Raw genomic sequence first — 18,215 nt, 5'->3', positions numbered from 1 at the left:
ATACAAACCTGTATGTTTTGCAGAAAATGCAGTTTTAAAACATACAAGGAAAGGAAATGCCTCCTTCTTCCTGCTGCAGTCTCTATCTAACTTAAAATGAGAAGATATTTCTAAGCTTTATTTAAATAACACATTTTTCCCTAAAAGATCGTGTCTATGCACAATGTGTGTAGTCCACACAGCATGTGCAGCGCCCCTTGTCACTAAGCGTGGTTCAGAAAACTGCTGTGTGGAGACTGCGTTTGTTGTATGGACACGCCAGCCTTACGTGTTCCAGTTTCCCCATTGCTGGATGTTTGGTTTGTGTATTAGTGTATCTTAGCTTCTGCTGTGTTTTAGTTTTCTACTGCTGCATGACAAGTGACCACAAACGTAGCGGCTCAAAGCAATCCACCTCTTTTGCTTGGCTCTGGTGGCTCAGCTGGGCCTCTGCCTGGGATCTCTCCAGGTGAGATCAAGGTAGACTCTCACCTGGGGCACCTGGGAGAGAATGGAAGAACCCAGTTCCCTGTGGTCGTAGGACTCAGGGCCCCTTTTCCTTGCTGGTTGTGGGCTGGGTGCTACTCTCAGATCCCAAAGGCCGCCCACATTTACATGGCCTACTCCGTCTTCAGCTGTCAACCGTACAACGGAACCTGTTCACGTTTCAAATCCCTCTGCCTTTCTTTTCTGTCACCAGCCAGAGAAATTTCCTTGCTTTCAAGGGCTTTTATGAGGTCCAGTGTGCCAGGTAACATATCCAATCCCACAACTGGGGTTGGGGGGTGATATCTCATCCCTTCACAGATTTAGAGATACGGGGGCATGGACTCTTTGGGGGTTCGTTTTAGCATTCTGTCCACCAGTATGTTCCCAATTTTTCATCATTATAAATAACACTGTGATAACAGCCTTAGTACAAAATGCTTTGTGCCCATGTCTACCAATCTTGTGATGTAGAATCCTGAAGTTATTTTACTGGATTTAAGGATGTAACTGAGACAACGTCTCATTTTAAGTCGAATAGAAACTACACCAGGAAAAAGAATATACTTTTTGTGGTCCCTGTTATGTGTTACCAAGTGAGGTACAAATTACCAAGAGCAGTGCCCAAATGGGAGCTCACTGTGGCTTTCCTAGGGTTAAAAAATCTTTTAACACATTTACCAAACTGGGGCTTCCCTGGTGGCGCGGTGGTTGAGAGTCCGCCTGCTGATGCAGGGGACACGGGTTCGTGTCCCGGTCCGGGAAGATCCCACATGCCGCGGAGCGGCTGGGCCCGTGAGCCATGGCCGCTGAGCCTGCGCGTCCGGAGCCTGTGCTCCGCAACGAGAGAGGCCACAACAGTGAGAGGGCCGCGTACCGCAAAAAAAAAAAAAAACCAAAACATTTACCAAACTGAAAGGTGATATGAAAATTTTTTTAAATTTACATTTCTTTCACTGAGAGTTCTATTGAACATATGTCCATATGTTTTCTAGTTAGTTGTATCTCTTCTCTGAGAATCCTGTAAATGCCTTTTTTTTTCCTTTTGGGATATTGTGCTATTCATAATGATTTTTAAAATCTCTTTCCTAGGAGTTGATTTTATTTGAAATTAAAGACACTATCAGAGAAAAGCTACACATCACAGGTGAAGGTTAATTTTATGTGTCAACTTTGCTGGGCTATGGTGCCCAGTTGTTTGGTCAAACCTAAATCTAAATGTCGCTGTGAAGGTTTTTTTTTTAGATGAAATTAACATTTAAATGAGCAGACTTTGAGTAAAGCAGATGACCCTCCATGACATGGGTGGGCCTCATCCAATCAGCTGAAGGCCTTAAGAGAAAAGACGGGGGTCCCATGAGGAAGAGGGAATTCTGCCTCCAGATGTCCTTCAGACTCAAGATGCAGTCTCAGCTCTTCCCTGGGTTTCTAGCCTGCTGCGCTGCCCTGCAGAATTTGGACTTGCCAGCCCCTACATTCGTGGGAACCAATTCCTTAAAATAAATCTCTCTCTCTCCATCTCTCCCTTTCTCCCTCTCTCCCCCTCCCTCTCTTTCTTTCCCCCTCCTTCTTCCCCACTCTCTCTCTCTCTCTCTCTCACACACACACACACACACACACACACACACACACACACACACCTATTAGTTCCATTTCTCTGGGAACCCTAAGACAACACACAAAGGAAAAACAACTTGATTGACACAAGATTTCTCAAAGCAGTGATGGAAGCCATCCCTCACACCATCAACTAAACTTGGATGGGATAATATTTCAAATTTTTCAGGGAAGAACAAACTGTCAACCGATAGTTGTGTACACAGTTTTGTTTTGTATCTTTTTTATTTTTTATTTTTTTTGTGGTACGCAGGCCTCTCCCGTTGCAGAGCACAGGCTCCGGACGCACAGGCTCAGCGGCCATGGCTCACGGGCCCAGCTGCTCCGCGGCATTGTGGGGTTTTCCCAGACCGGGGCACGAACCCGTGTCCCCTGCATTGGCAGGGGGACTCTCAACCACTGTGCCACCAGGGAAGCCCTGTTTTTCATCTTTTAAGAAGGGAGATGAAGAGATTTACATATGAACATAAAGTTAATTTATTGCTGCAGCTTGAGCTAAAGGAGCTCCTAAAAGATGGAACAAGAAGTATTATCCCAGCAGGCTAGTCTGAGAGGCAAGAAAGACTGGTGAAAAATAATGGGGAGTATAAATTAGAATTTTAAACTATCAAAATAAAATACAGGCATACCTCATTTTATTACTCTTCACTTTATTGTGTTTCACAGATAATGTGTTTTTCACAAGTTGAAGATTTGTGGCAACCCTGCATCGAAAGTCTATCGGTGGCATTTTTCCAACATTTGCTAATTTTATTTTGGTAATTCTCACAATATATCAAACCTTTTCATCATCACATTTGTTCTGGTGATCTGAGATCAGTGATCTTTGTTACCACTACAACTCACTGAAGACTCAGATGATGGTTAGCATTTTTTAGCAATAAAGTATTTTTTAATTAAGGTATATACATTGTTTTTTTAAAATGATATTTATTTTTTAACATCTTTATTGGGGTATAATTGCTTTACAATGGTGTGTTAGTTTCTGCTCTATAACAAAGTGAATCAGTTATACATATACATATGTCCCCATATCCCCTCCGTCTTGTGTCTCCCTCCCACCCTCCCGATCCCACCCCTCCAGGCGGTCACAAAGCACCAAGCCGATATCCCTGTGCCATGCGGCTGCTTCCCACTAGCTATCTACCTTACGTTTGTTAGTGTATATATGTCCATGCCTCTCTCTCGCTTTGTCACAGCTCACCCTTCCCCCTCCCCATATCCTCAAGTCCGTTCTCTAGTAGGTCTGTGTCTTTATTCCTGTCTAGGGGTAAGACAGGAATATACATTGTTTTTTAGACATGCCTCTGTACACTTAATAGACTGTAGTGTAAACATAACTCTTACATGCACTGGGAAACCAAAAATTCATGTATCTTTACTACAGTATTGGCTCAACTGTGGTGGTCTCGAACCAAACCTGAATATCTCTAATGTATGCCTATATTAGTATCTTTCTGTGAGATTTTTAAAAAGCACAGGACTAAAATAATGCGTAAGAATAGCATGTAATCAGGGTAGGGCAATGATAGTGGTTCAAGTGTTGTTTATTATGAGTGGGGTATAATATAGTAATTAATACTGTGAATAATGAAATTTTCTTTTCCCTCTGTCTTAATATTCACAATAAAGTGAATCAATGAAAGTGCAAGAAAGTGAATTAATAAAAAGAAAAAAACAAAAACAAGACAAAAAATTAAAAAGCAGGGTGGTTCAAGTTCAAATTTAGCATAACCAAAGTAAATGGGTTAAATTCCCTAGTTAGAAGAGAGATTCTCACATTGTACGCAGGCCTCTCACTGTTGTGGCCTCTCCCGTTGTGGAGCACAGGCTCCAGACGCACAGGCTCAGCGGCCATGGCTCACGGGCCCAGCCGCTCCGCGGCATGTGGGATCTTCCCAGACCGGGGCACGAACCCGTGTCCCCTGCATCAGCAGGCGGACTCCCAACCACTGCGCCACCAGGGAAGCCCCTCACATTGTACTTTTTTAACCCAGTTATGTACTATTTTTTTTAACATCTTTATTGGAGTATAATTGCTTTACAGTGTTGTGTTAGTTTCTGCTGTATAACAAAGTGAATCAGCTATACATATACATATATCCCCATATCTCCTCCTTCTTGTGTCTCCCTCCCACCCTCCCTATCCCACTCCTCTAGGTGGTCACAAAGCACCAGGCCGATCTCCCTGTGCTATGCGGCTGCTTCCCACTAGCTATCTATTTTACGTTTGGTAGTGTATATATGTCCATGCCACTCTCTCACTTCGTCCCAGCTTACCCTTCCCCCTCCCCGTGTCCTCAAGTCCATTCTCTACGTCTGCATCTTTATTCCTGTCCTACCTCTAGGTTCTTCAGAACCATTTTTTTTTTTAGATTCCATATATATGTGTTAGCATATGGTATTTGTTTTTCTCTTTCTGACTTACTTCACTCTGTATGACAGTCTCTAAGTCCATCCACCTCTCTACAAATAACTCAATTTCGTTTCTTTTTATGGCTGAGTAACATTCCATTGTATATATGTGCCACATCTTCTTCATCTGTAATATTTTTAAGATTGTTATGACCCTTGAGGAGGGTGGGAATACTCATGGGGGATGTAGGAGGAGCTCTGAAGGGCTCGGATGCTCTAATTGCTGACAGGCATGGTGAGTACAGGGTGATTTATGTACTGGACACTGAGAGTCTAGGTGTCTCCCTACAGTTTATGGATGCAGCCAGGCCCACAGTCCCAGGAGGAGATGGGGCACCTCCCCAAAGAGAGATGTCGAGGCACCCCATTAACAGCTCAGCCTGTCCCACAGGAGACGAGCCCCATCCACAGATGCAGAGTTTTTAGATGATGGCAAATGTTCAATTCAAATAAGAAAGAGAGGGGACGTCCTTGGTGGCACAGTGGTTAAGAATCTGCCTGCCAATGCAGGGGACACGGGTTCGAGCCCTGGTCCAGGAAGATCCCACATGCCACGGAGCAACAAAACCCGTGCGCCACAACTACTGAGCCTGCGCTCTAGAGACACAACTACTGAAGCCCGCATGCCTAGAGCCCATGCTCCGCAACAAGAGAAGCCACCGCAATGAGGAGCCTGCACACCGCAACTAGCGATAGCCCGCGTGCAGCAACAAAGACCCAACACAGCCAAAAATTTTTTAAAAAGAATAAAATAAAATAAATGTATAAATAAAAAATGAGAGAGACTGAAACACACAAAAATATAGGAAACAGGTTATGAAGGCAGAAGAAAACATCAGAGAACCTGAAGTATGTCTTAAGGGAATAGTGGTGAAATAATAGGATGCCACAGAGAGACATAGCCAGCAAATAAAAGACGCCTCAGAAATTTAAAATCTAACAAATAATTCCATAGCAGCATTGGAAGATAAAACTGAGGAACTCTCCCATACAGAGTTAGGATATGACCCTGTGTCTCTTAGGGGTATAAATACTTTGGTTTCATCCGTGGTGTTTTTCCAGAGTCTCCTTGGATCCTTTGCCCAACCCTCAGGTCCCCTCGTTCCTGCCCCTTAGTAACCCTCAGTGATATCCCTTCCTTTGCTTCCCACTTGTCCCCAAAGTCCTTCCCATTTCTCCCAGACCCTCCCCGCCTCAGCACTGCTTATCTGACAGTCACACCAGCAGGAACTAGCACCGGCTGGGAGAGGTTCACTGCTGGCATCTGTGAACACCTGCCTAGGACATTCCTCCACCCCGGGCCCTGGGGATGCTGGCCAGGGATATGTCCGCCCAGGGAAAACAGGAGCTGCTCAGGAAAAAAGAACAACTCACTTGTGTGTCCCTAAAGAGCACGGCCTGTTCAAAGGTATAAACGTAGGTTACAGTGTGGTGTGGGTGTGACGGGGGTAAATGGGTTAATGTACATGGGTGCTCAGAGCTCTCTTTCTCCTGCTGCGGCTGCTGGGGGTGCTTCTTCTCCACCACCTTCTCCTCCATCATCATCATCATCATCAACCATGGGCCACTCAAGTTTTCTCTGCTCTGATCCTCATTTAACCCTAATGACTTCCCTAAAGGCCTCATTTCCAAGCACAGCCACACTGGGGGTTAGGCTTCAACATACGAATTTTGGGGAGACACAATTCAGTCCATAGCAGACCTTATTTGGAACAAGGGTCTTTGCAGATATAATTAAGGTAAGGATCTGGAGATGAGATTATCTGCACTAAGGTGGGCCCTCAATCCAGTGACAGACAGTAAAGAAGACACAGATACAGAGGGAGAAGACCATGTGAAGACCAGAGATTGGAGTGATGCGGCCACAAGCCCAGGACACCTGGGGCCACCAGAAGCTGGAAGAGGCATGGGACTGAGTCTCCCTCAAGCCCCAGAAGGAACCAACCCTGTGACACCTTGATCTCAAACTTCTAGCCTCCAGAACCGTAAGAGAAAAAATTTCTATTGCTGTAAGTGCCCCCCAGTTTTTTGTAATTTGTTACAGGAGACTAACATGGCCACCTAAGTGGTCACCCTGTTTATTCATTGATTCATTTGATAAATTTCCATTGAGTAGATGAGTAAAAAGGACAGAATCCCTGCTCTCAGGAGTTTACCTTCCAGTGAGGGGTCAGGAAGCAGTACAGACAAAACCTGTACATCGTAGGCATATTTGGAGGTGATGACGGCCAGCGGAAAGCAAAGTGCAGCGAGCAGTGGGGAGGCTAGTTTTAACCACAGAAGAGAAGGGGCCCCTTGGGGAAGCTGACATTTGAGCAAAGACTTGGAGGAACAGGGAGTCTGGTGGGAGCCAGGGAGGCGTGTCCCACAGAGGGAGCCCTTGATCCCAGTGGGGGAGCATGTCTGGCGCATCACTGGGCAGCCAGGAGCCCTGCAGACGGAGGGACCTCAACAGCAAAGAGCAAGGGCAGCCCAAGGAGAGCGTCTCAGCTCCTAGGCAGACCCCCATTCATTTACGTGAGCTGGGGGCCCCGCACAGTTTGAGTCAAGGAGTCACGATCTGATTGGCATTCTAAGAGAACCACTGCGCTGGCCTTTGAATAGACATGGGGAGCAGATTTAGTGACCAGAATGCTTAGTGAGCTCTGCTGTAACTCAGGAAAGGGGGGACAGGCTGGACAGGATGGGGCCAGCAAGGAGGTGACGTGAGATGCGGACGATCAATCGGGAAGATAGAGCTGACAGAATTCCTAATGGACAGGATTCCAAAACCCGGGGCGTCTCCAGTTTTCATCTGAACCACTCTGGTCAAGCTCCTCTTCTCTGTTAGGCCCTGACCTTGACCTAACTTTGGCCTGCCAAGAGCCCAGTTTTAGCAAGGAATCCTGCTAAGTGGCTTATGAAGGAGCCCCCCACCCCTGATGTCCAAGTCCGTGGCTTACCCTACAGCAAGCATCACCACCCTGGGCATCTGACCAAGCTCCTCTCAGTCACTCTGTATCCACTGAGCCCCTCACTCTGCCCGGTGGCCGAGAATCCTCAGCTGTCTTTGCTGTAACCAGAGTGGAGTCCAATCTCTCCCCACTTTTGTACTAGCCTTGAATAAACTCCTCCCTGCCATTTTAACAAGTGGCCAGTGAATAATTTCTCTTCACCAGCAGCAACTCGGAGCTCGCAGCGTGGCCATTGCAGCTCAAGCACATCCAGGCTCATAGCCTCCAATACTAGGTGCCCCCCACGCGCCTGCAGAGCACAGAACCCGTCAGACGTCTGGGCACTTCCAGAGCCCCAAGCCTGCGCACCCCACCTCTCCTCCTGTCCCTTCTCCTGCGCCCGCCTCTGCCCACGGCTTCCCGGTGGTCCAGGCTCTCACCCGCAGATCTCAGCTCTCCATGGTGACCGTGTTCCTCTCCTGGCCACTCTTCACACCACTCACCGGCTCGTCCAGCAGGAAGCTTTGCTGGTCCAGGGCAGGGATACAGCTTAACCTGCTCTCAAGGAGGGCCAGGGTGTGGTCAGGGGCGTCCACTGACATTCTCTGAGGATGCCTGAGATTCAGAATCTGCCACAGTTAGGGACCACACTCCACTCAGGGCTGGGATGGATTTTTTTTCCTAAATCACAATGACAGACGTCACTCACTCCATGAAATTCTGTGCCCAGCAGCCCTGGGCTGTGCTGTTTCACTGTGGCCTCTGCCTGGAGGTGGCCATTCCCACCTGCTCAAGTGGCCCAGGACCCCAGAGCCCCTCCACTCACTAGGTCTGCAGGGGTGCACAGCTGGTCAATAGTGAGACTGAACCCCAACTTTCGTATTTCATTTCAGGCAGGCAAGATTTTTCCCTGTTCTTTTATAAAAGATTAAAAGAGCCGGAGGACACTCGTCAGAGAGAGACTAGTCATGGGGAATTGCAAATAATACAAACTTATCTTCCCTGGATTCTCATGTTTAGGTGCGGAAATCAAAAAGAGCCTAGGGCTTCCCTGGTGGCGCAGGGGTTGAGAGTCCGCCTGCCGATGCAGGGGACACGGGTTCGTGCCCCGGTCCGGGAAGATCCCACATGCCGCAGAGCAACTGGGCCCGTGAGCCATGGCCGCTGAGCTTGCGCGTCTGGAGCCTGTGCTCCGCAACGGGAGAGGCCGCGATAGTGAGAGGCCCACGCACCACGATGAAGAGTGGCTTCCGCTCGCTGCAACTAGAGAAAGCCTTCGCACAGAAACAAAGACCCAACACAGCCAAAAATAAATAAATAAAGAGCCTAAGCGTGTCCATCCACTGCGCCCACCTGTCACGTCGGAGGAGCAGGGCCCACACCAGGGCCCCGAGGAAGGACGGGGTGACAGCATTTTAGAAAATTACAGAACATGTCCCAGGGTCTTTAAAACATCCACACAACTGTTAGTTTTTCAATTAAAATGGCCACGGAGTTTAGTCAAGCAATTTTTTTCCCTTTATTTTTGTTAAATAAGATTCCAGAAAGTATAGTGCAAACACTCAGTAGAAAAGTTGCAATTAAGAAATGTACATTCACATTTAACATTTCAGTCCATTCACTGTTTTTTTTTTCAAAATAAAAATAGGACAAATTATTCAATTACTTGTCTCAATTTAACAATCTTGGAAAAGACTGGTAGGTAGTCTACAGTGTTCAGTGGACGTAAAAATAGACCCGTATTGATTATACAAATCTATCATGAGAAGTTACCCAGTGATATTGAGTTGTTGTCCTTCTGGTACAGACATCTCGTTTCCACATCTAAAGAAGCATCCTCTGTGAGCTCTACTGGCAGGAGAACGTGTCACCCCGGCCCACTCTGTGCTCCCTGGAGGGACAGAGGAGGGCCGAGGGGTTCACACAACCCTTCTCAGTGAGTAAAGAAAATCCAAGAGTGGGCTTTGGGTTTACCTTAAACGAGAGTGGAATCTGCTGCTAAGAGAGGGTGGTAATCGGTACATAATCTCCGCTTGTGCAAGGTGGGGTGCAATCAGTGTGAATGAGAGGTTGGCGGGGGGAGTTCGGGCCGAGGGGAGACACTGCAGAAGGAGTGCAGGAGCTGCACGGGCTCAGGGTCCAGGATCTGCTGTGACGGGACGCTCTGCAGCCTGCCGGCAGACAACCCGTGGTGGTCTGGGCCTGCCCCTTTGCACACGCTGCGTGTTTCGGAATCCAAAAGTAAGTTTCACACGATTAGGAATTTCACGGCATGCGATGCTGAGTGCAAATGGCTCGCGCGGCCACACTTTCAACAGGGATGAAGACAAAACCGCGTGCCTCTCTGGGGCTGATGCCTGGGGAGTGCCGGCACCCCCGGCCTGTGCAAGAGGCCCTGGTGGCTTCCCCGGGATTCCCAGAATGTGGGAACAGTCCCCTGAGACATGTGCTTCGTGTCCGGGCCTGAGATCGCGTGCGGGCTGCTGGTGGGAGTCAAGAAACAAGTTCTGGATGCTGGTGGGCCCACTGCCCACTGCTCGCACCGCAGGGAGTGAGAGCCCCAGACACAGCTCTCTGTTTGGCTGCCCTGCACGCGTTCACCAAGCCCAAGAGGTGGACAGATCTCTCAGGGTTAGTCTAGGAATTGCTCTCTGCTTAAACGTCAGTTCTCAAGATGCGACTGCCAGCTGTTCTGGAATCCAACCCATCTGAAGATGAGTTGCCAGGAACCACGGGAGCCAGAGCCTGGGAGAGGCGGGGACACCTGTGCAGGGTGGCTGCCAATCCTTCACCATCCGTGGTGGTCCCTGTCTCGCCTTCTGCGTATTCTCAGTGAAACCTGCTGTTGGGCGTCCTCTGATCCCCAGGAAGGAACACTGACCGCCTACACCACGCCATAGCGTGACAAGGACATTGGAGGACTCTGACCAGGACCTGGGGACTGGGTTGGCTCCTTGTAAGTGGAGAAGCGTGTGCAGTTTGGGGGCACCCGGGGGCCCCGGTTCTCCCCCTGGCTGATGTCAGAGAGGCCTTACAGAAGGAGATAAGACAACTGTCCTCACTGAGGGAGAGTCTGTGTTTTCTAAGACACGATGGCAGGTGGTGCTACAGGACATAGTTTTAGGATAGAAAGGATGACAAGACAAGGCAGGGATTCTTCAGGCCCAACACTGTTAAGTCTCTGCCAGGGATCAGCTGTTAAAGCAGAGGCAGGGCTTAGCGGAGAGACAGGCACTGTTTTACCGTCCTGACGTGAGGCCCAGGTGAGGACAACTCTGTGCCTGGGCACATCCAAGGGATGGGCTGTGGGGCAAACCCGCTGCCTGGGGGCCTGCTTGGCTGCTCAGACCCAGCCGGCCAGGCACCACCACTACTTGTGTGTGCAAGAGCTAAAGGCTCCACCCAAACCAACACAACTTTGCCGATTTCAGTTAGTTAAGAGGTGCCGAAAAGAATGGGAAACCAGGGGCTTGGAATGGATGGGAACAGGATGAATCCTGGTCCTGCCAGGACCTGGAACAGGTTGAATCCTGGTCCTGCCACACAGTGCTGTGTGACTTTGTCCAAGTCTGTAACCTCTCTGAGCCTCAGATTCCTCATCGACAACATGCGGAGCATAACCACGCCTCCCTCTGCAGAATGTTTGGAGGCAAGGGGGCGGGAGAAGCGCAGGAAAGGTGTACTTGCCGAGCAAGATACGGGTCTTAGTCATGATCATTCCCTTAGTTTGTAGTGACATGAAGAGTCCACCAGAGACGTAGTTTAACTCTACAGGAGAGCGACCCAGCCTTTCCCGGTGTTTATTAGTGTAGAACACACTGAATCAGGGGAAGTGCAGGAATTTCACAAAGGAATGAAAAATTATATCTACACGGATAGCCACCATCAAGGGCTGAAGAAACTGAGCTTGCTGTAATCACGGGAGACCAGGGGGCTGCCACTGGGGTCAGTTGTCTGATTCCCAAGGTGTTTTTCCAGCCAGTTGTGATCCACACCCCCGAAGACCATCTGTCTATTGTTTTCTCTTCCCACGGCACAGCCCAGAGACTGAAGCCGGACCTGCAAGTGGCTGCCCGGGTAACTGGGAGGGAGGCGGGGGGGGGGGGGGGTTGGTGGGGGTGCTGCCGGCTCCTCCCTCCAGAATTCCTGCGGCACTCTCCGCAGGCCTCAGTGTACACCGGAACCCCAAACACAACAGAAATAAAACGACCACACAAACAACAGAAAACGGGATCAGCTCAGTGCCCTGACATCCCTGGACTTTGTACTGATACTGTGGAGAGATTCCAGGAAGGAGGGGAGGAAGGAAGGAAGACTTTCTTATTCTCTAGTGGTTCTCTAGTACTTGTAGACGGAGGCCCGGGCACCACGTGGACGCCGGCGGGGGTCAAGGCTGCCTCTGTGTCTGGCCGAGAAGCTGCTGCCCTTACTCTTCCTTTTAAGGTCAGGATTTCTAGAGGAAATAGAGCTGGGTCGGGGCACTCAGGGGCGGTTTCCCCCGATGCCCTGGGGGGTAGCCATCTGTCTGTATCTCTAGTTCATTTGTTTCTTATATGAATCCATCCTAATCCTAGGAACAAATAATTGATTTTAATTTTGCTTACGCCATGCCATGCAAACACAACACACACACACACAAACTTGGATTAAGCCTGGCCTCTGGCAGAAAAGTTATTTTTTATCTTAGTGAACAGATGTGTTATATTTTCAGGGAAATTAAGGAATACGAATGTCTGTTCCACTGCCGTAAAGTCAAGTTGTTTAGGGAGGTCTAGCCCCAAATGGGGCACCTGAAATTGGGTTTGTTAATTTTACGAAATGGACAATGGAGAAGACAGATTTCCTCATCCCACCACAGGACCTGTCTCCAGTACAGGTCCCCAGTTTGTGCACAGACAGGAGACAAAGAAAAACTCCCCGAATCCTTTCCAAAGCCTCCTGTGGCTTCTTGGAGGTGAGGGGTCCCCAGGAGCTCCCCTGTGTGCCGGCTGTCTGGGGTGCACCCGCACGGCCCCTGACCCGAGACTGAAATCTAGGTCAGGTTCCAGCAGCTTGGTCCGTAGCTGGCTTAACTGGCCACCCTGCTGGCCATGCCTACCCCAGCCCTGGCCACTGGGGTGCCCACTGCATCCTACTCTCCCACCCACACTGTCTCCCAGGCACGGGGTCTGCCTGTGGCTCCTGGCTGTCAGTCCACACAGAATCAAGGAGGTCCTCCTGCTTTGGGGGACCCGGGGCTGGGGGACAACTGCCTGGCAGCACTCCCGAGGTGGTCACCCACACAGGCCTCGGACACCAGCCCCAAGCTCCTGAGTCCATCCTGGGGAAACGCACAACTCCATTCCCCGCACGGCCCACCTGGCCAACCCTTGGGCACCCGGCCTGGCCTTTGCTCATGACACATGTCATGGGACAATGGGCCCTGTGTCAGCAGAGTCCCTCAGGTAAAGCCCATCTCCTTGTTGCCTCCCAAACTCAGTGTGGAGGCCCGAGCCACCACGACTGGCCTCCCAACACCCAGGCGTGGGCCCCCAGTCCCGCCTGCTGACCTCTGGGCCTGGCAGCGCAGGCCCCAGCAGACCTTGAATCTGATTGAGACCCACCCCCAGCCTAAGGTCCTGCGAAGGCAGATGCAAACCCAGGAGGCTGTATGAAGAAACGGCACGTCTTTCATCATCCACTACAAAACCGGCAGTATTGATTGAAAACGGGAAACGGCTAGCACAGACTTTCAAAGCAAACTGCAGCTGTGGAGGGGGGATGTCCGGGCCCAGGGATACGGTCGCGTCCTCCACCTGCCAGTCGGCCACAGCTCACCCCTCATTTACTTCACCAAAGCAAATATTTTGAAACCAATTGCCTCTGTGGAGTTTGGATTTGGGGGTCATTTTTGTTGTTGCTTTTCACTGAAGCCATTACAAAACCCAGGGCAAGCCAGTTTCCGTGGGGGGGGGCTCGTTATACACAACCAATAGGTCTGCACACTCGAGAATGACACGTGTGACAGCAGGTCTGTGGTACCCCGGTAAGAGAACTGCTGGATGCAGGGTACACGCGTGTGAACCTGCATTTCCCGCGCGGTGCACGCATACTTAGGCAGTGCTTGCCTGACGGGTCATGCATGGGTGTCCCGGGCAGGGCCTGCCACGTGGGGAGGGACCCACAGGACCCCGAGACTCAGGGGATCACAGAACACGCTTTGCAGAAGGGCAGGCACACCCTGGAAATGAGACGGGTCCACTTGCTGGGGAGGAAACCTAGACACGGCTGACAGGCCAACCCAGCCCTTCCTTCCCGCGTGGCAGGTTAAAGCGGGGATTCAAATATTATATCCAGGTCGCTACTGGGACGGTGGTGCAGGGTTCCTATGGGGGGAGACAAAGCGAGGTGTCCCCGAAGGCTGGCCAGATCCTGTCCGAGCCTGCACGTCAGCCCGGATTTGGGGGTGTCAGCCCCCCAACAGTGTGCTCTTCAGTTTGGGGAAACTTGTACACATGGCTTGTCTCTGAATCACCAATCTGCTTTGGACCAGACCTGTCTGTACAGTTTAGAGTTATTGCTTCTAGTGACAGAAGGTATCGGAAGCCCTGGTGGCTTTGGAGTCCGATAAACACGGCAGGCTCAGGGTGTCTGGGTCTGGGGGGCGTGGGGTCCACCCTGCAGGACACAGACCTTGGAGTGGACTGGCCCAGGGTCAGGGGCGTGGAAGCATTTGGCAGTTCGGGGCTGCGTTCTAATCTACTGAGGTCAGGCACAAGAGGCATGCGAGGGTCTCGAAGGGACACGTGGATGGGGTCATTCCAAAGGGCAGCAGCAGCCTGGCCTAGCAGGGGCGATGCACTAGGAACCTCGCGCATCAGCTAAAGTGTGCTGTTCACACGGGGTGTCGGGCTTACCTTCATTTTGGTCAGAATGGAATAGGCAGACCGGTGCGCTATTTACAGAGCATCTTAAAAGAAATAATTTAGAGAGAATCCTACTTGGAAGGCTCTAACATTTGTACATGAATATCGTACAAGGTTAAAAATAAATAAGGCAATATCATACAGTCTTATCACAAATAAAAAGGAAGTCATTGGCCAAACCCCAAGGAACATTATGGCTGAGCACGGCCCCTAGGCCCACAGGAAGCAGGTAGGGTTTGGAACTGCTGATGATGAAGGAGGCTCTGCTCATCGAAGGGGAGACCTCGCTGTTGCAGAACAGCCGAGGCCCCGATGGCTTCCCGCGGCTGCGGTGACAGCTGGCCACGCGTTCCGTGGCTTTGCCAACACTCCTGTGGGGGGGGGGTGGTCCCGTGGCTCTGTGGACCTGAGGTCCCAGCACAGCGAGTCTGGGCTCTCATCCCGGGGCTCAGGGTCCACCTCGCTCAGGGTGATGTGAATTCAAGGCCTGTAGCTGTGGGATCGACAACCCGCTTCCTCACCGGCTGATGGCTGGGGCGTCCTCACCTTTGACCGGCTGCGGGCCCCGCATCTTTAAACAGCGACCTCGTGCTTCGAATCTTCCTGACTGCCCCGGCCTCCGTGTCCACTTCTAAGGGGCCACGTGGTCGCATTGGTCACACTGAGTTAACTCAGATGGCCCAGGATCCTCTCCTCAGCTGCTGCCCCAAGCCCTGAATTCCCTCTGCAAAGCCCCCTTTGCCATGTGACAGAGCATATTCGCAGGGTCAGGATCCCCTGTGCTGTCCACCCCCCTCCCGCCCTGCCCTGGGCTGGAAGCTCGGCCATGGGGAGCAGGTGGGCAGCAGGGCCCTGGCCAGGGTCTCAGCCCCGCAGCTGGACGCAGGTGTGCACACCTGCACAGGCCGTGTGCTCAGAGGGCTCTGGAGATGACTCAGCTTGTGCTCTGTCTGTAAGGGGAGGGGGGAGGAAATTCAGCTCTCACCCAGGGCACATCTGAGGAAAGACTGTCCACCTGCCCGCCTCTGTCACTGGCCCGTCCACATGGGCTAAGTGGCCGGCCCTGTCAGCTACACCCACACAGCCACGAGTCATACACCCACAACGGAGGCAGCCCGGGGGACGCCACTAGCCACCCCCATGGGGCTCAGTCCAGAGTGAGCCCCTGTCCCAATTCTGAAAAGTCGGGACCCCCAGGGAGAGCGGTGTGGAATGGGACCCTCAGGCCTGCTGACTCTGCCGAGCAGGGCTCCCCTGCAACCCACAGAACCCTCCGGGCTGCTGTCGGAGCTTGGGTCTCTGCATGGCCATCCCCCTACTGACTTGCCTGCCCAGAAGGTTCCCTCCGGTTTCAAGCTGCCCTCCTCCCTGCAGTCGAGAGCTGAGGTCTCCACGTCCAGCTATTTCTGGCCAGTCTCTTCCCACTGGCCCTCCCAGATCCCTGCCCACGCCCAGGAGCCCATCCCAGCATGGCCGCATTCTTCATCTCCATGGCAACCGCAGAGATGCCTAGCTAGGAGATTCCCAGACTTGCACAGAATTACTTGCAGTCACTTTCCCTGCAAACCGGAGCAGGGACATCTGTACCGACAGCCATAAACTAACTCCAAATCTCCACGTCCAACGGACTGGTTCTGCCAGAGAAACGCCTTCCATCCAGGAAGCGTTCTCATGGTTGCGAGGTCCACTTGTTTTCAAAATCAACAAAGCCTTGCACTGTTGTTCAGCGTACGGGAACCCAAGATGCCGTGGCGGAAGAGGTAAGAAATGACACCGACCACCTTCTCTCCTTTGAACAAACACAGTGACGTGGGCAGAAAAGGGAACGTCCAGGTTTTACAGGAGCCGATATGCTCAGCAGGGCAGGTGGAGAGCGCACAGGTGGAACAGGAACTATGCTGGTCACAGAGATGTGGCTGCAGGGTCCCCCAAGAATTCCAGAAGACCTGCCTCTGGCTCTTAACAAAAACCCAACCTCGACGAAAGCCAGCGGCCACCACCAAACATGCAGTGGGACAGGGGCTTCTCAGTTCTTCCCAAACCGTCCACCGAAGGCCTGCCCAGCTCTGGCTCTGGCCAAGAGAGTCCTGACTCTTACTCTGGGCTCTGCAGGCCACCGCCCAGGGCGGGAGCTGCCCTCACGGGACCCACACAGCTGGGCTGATGCCAATCCGTCTCCGGGCACACACGAGCTGGGCAGCCCAGTCACTCTGCCAGCCAGACCTCCAAGGCTCTCGCTGTAGCCTGTGGCCCTGGTGGACGTCCTGACGGTCCCGACGGTCCCGACGTCCAAAGCTCACCCAGCCAACCTCCCTCGGCCACCGAGAAGAGGACGGAGCAAACAAAGACACTGCTAAAGCCTCGGCGTCTGCGCAGTCTGGGTTCTCCCCTCACCCGAGTCACTGCCCAGCTGCTTCTGGTCATGCCTGGACAGTCCCCCTTCCCCAGCCCGGCCACTGGTTCCCGGCCCTGCTCTGCTGGCCGGGCTGGTCCCTGCGGGAGCCCCGAGGCCACCAACGCCCCGAGCATTTGTGCGCTGTGCCCCCAGCGGCCCGCCTGGGCTCCGCTAAGCCTCCTTCCCAGCTGCTCCGGGGGGCAGGTGGTGGCCTGGGGGGCAGGGGGCAAGCCCCGAGCCCTGCAGAGCCCCCGGCCCGGCTCTGACTGGGAGGCCGGCCGCAGGGGGCACCGGGGGGTGGCCCGTGGCCAGTCTGGTCTGGAGGCCGGCTCTCCCGTAAGGACACATTTTCCGCTCTGAGTTCACGGACCTGTTTTGGGAGCCGTTTCCGTCGGTCCTGCCTTCCAGGAAGTATGTCAGCATCTCGCCCTTGCCCTTGACGCTGACTTTGCCTCGGCACACGAAGCGGTAGCAGCCCCGCCGCAGCAGCCTGTGCACTTCCTCCGTGACCTACAGCGGAGAAAGGCGGGCGTCACTCTTGGTCAACGGGGAGCCCACGAGAGGGTCCCTCCCCGACCTGTACTGATCACCCGATCGCCCGGCCTCTGGCTTCCCCAGGTCGGCCGGCAAGTCGGGTCCTGTGCCCCTCCTATGGTCACTCGGCGAGAAGGACGTGATCCTGCAGAGAAAGCAGGGGACTCAGAGGGGCCTCAACGGGGCCCTAGACAAGCAGGAGAGGACAGCGTTCGCCATGGGGGGTGCCCAGAGTGGGTGGGCGGGCTGGACAGGGCCCACACGGACCCGGTCCTAGGGGCTGCGGTGTGAGCTCCGTGATCACCCCAAGCCCTAACCAGATGCCTGGACACAGGGCTCCGGCTGTGCCGCCAGGGCCCTCGGGACGCGGTAACCCCACACGTCTTCGAGGGTCTGGGACTGGCAGGTAGCAGCTCAGCTGGAAGGGGACAGCACCGCCTCCCATCCCCGTGGCTGGCACGGAACCCTCAGGGCCCCGGTGGGCTCACACCAACCTGCCAGGGACCCCTGGGGCCTCTGTGGGCCACCAGCACGAGAGGGCAGAGGGCACATTCTCCCAGGGACAACAGGGGTGTGACTTAACTTTCCTGATGCTCAGGTCCCGGGCAAGGGTTTAGCCAAAAGAATTCCTGCCTCACAGAGTTATGAAAAAGGTAAAGGGCAAGAAAGCACTTTCTAATAAGGTTCTGTACACAGAAGAGGACACGATCATTTGGATTCTCCTCACTTGACACTGAAGGCGGAGACCACCTCTCTCCCCGTCACCCCGACTCCCAGCTGCTGCTCTGAAAATCCCCCCTCCCCCACCCCATGTAGTCACCCACCTCTGGCGTCTTTATTTAAAACGACTCAGCCCACCCTGAGGCCAGGGTCTCGCATCCCCAGGGTGTCAGTCCCCAGCAGAGCTGGGCAGAGGGGCTGCTCTCTTCTCCGCCGGCTTCGCTGGAACCC

At 52.6% G+C, this 18,215-nt stretch overlaps 1 protein-coding gene across 1 annotated transcript in view; it reads right to left on the bottom strand.

Annotated features, from left to right (window-relative positions):
• Window positions 1-8,925: 8,925 nt before the first annotated feature.
• Window positions 8,926-18,215, bottom strand: part of ADCY1 (adenylate cyclase 1) — a 125,781-nt gene continuing 116,491 nt past the window's right edge. Inside the window, exon 20 of the mRNA XM_012537851.3 lies at window positions 8,926-17,240. Coding sequence (XP_012393305.2) covers window positions 16,902-17,240 — 339 coding nt within the window. The 3' untranslated portion in view covers window positions 8,926-16,901. The remainder of the gene's footprint in view (window positions 17,241-18,215) is intronic.

This window comes from Orcinus orca, chromosome 9 (genome assembly GCF_937001465.1).
Source record: "Orcinus orca chromosome 9, mOrcOrc1.1, whole genome shotgun sequence".
Lineage (NCBI taxonomy): Eukaryota > Metazoa > Chordata > Mammalia > Artiodactyla > Delphinidae > Orcinus > Orcinus orca.
This window is presented reverse-complemented; position numbering and strand designations above follow the sequence as displayed.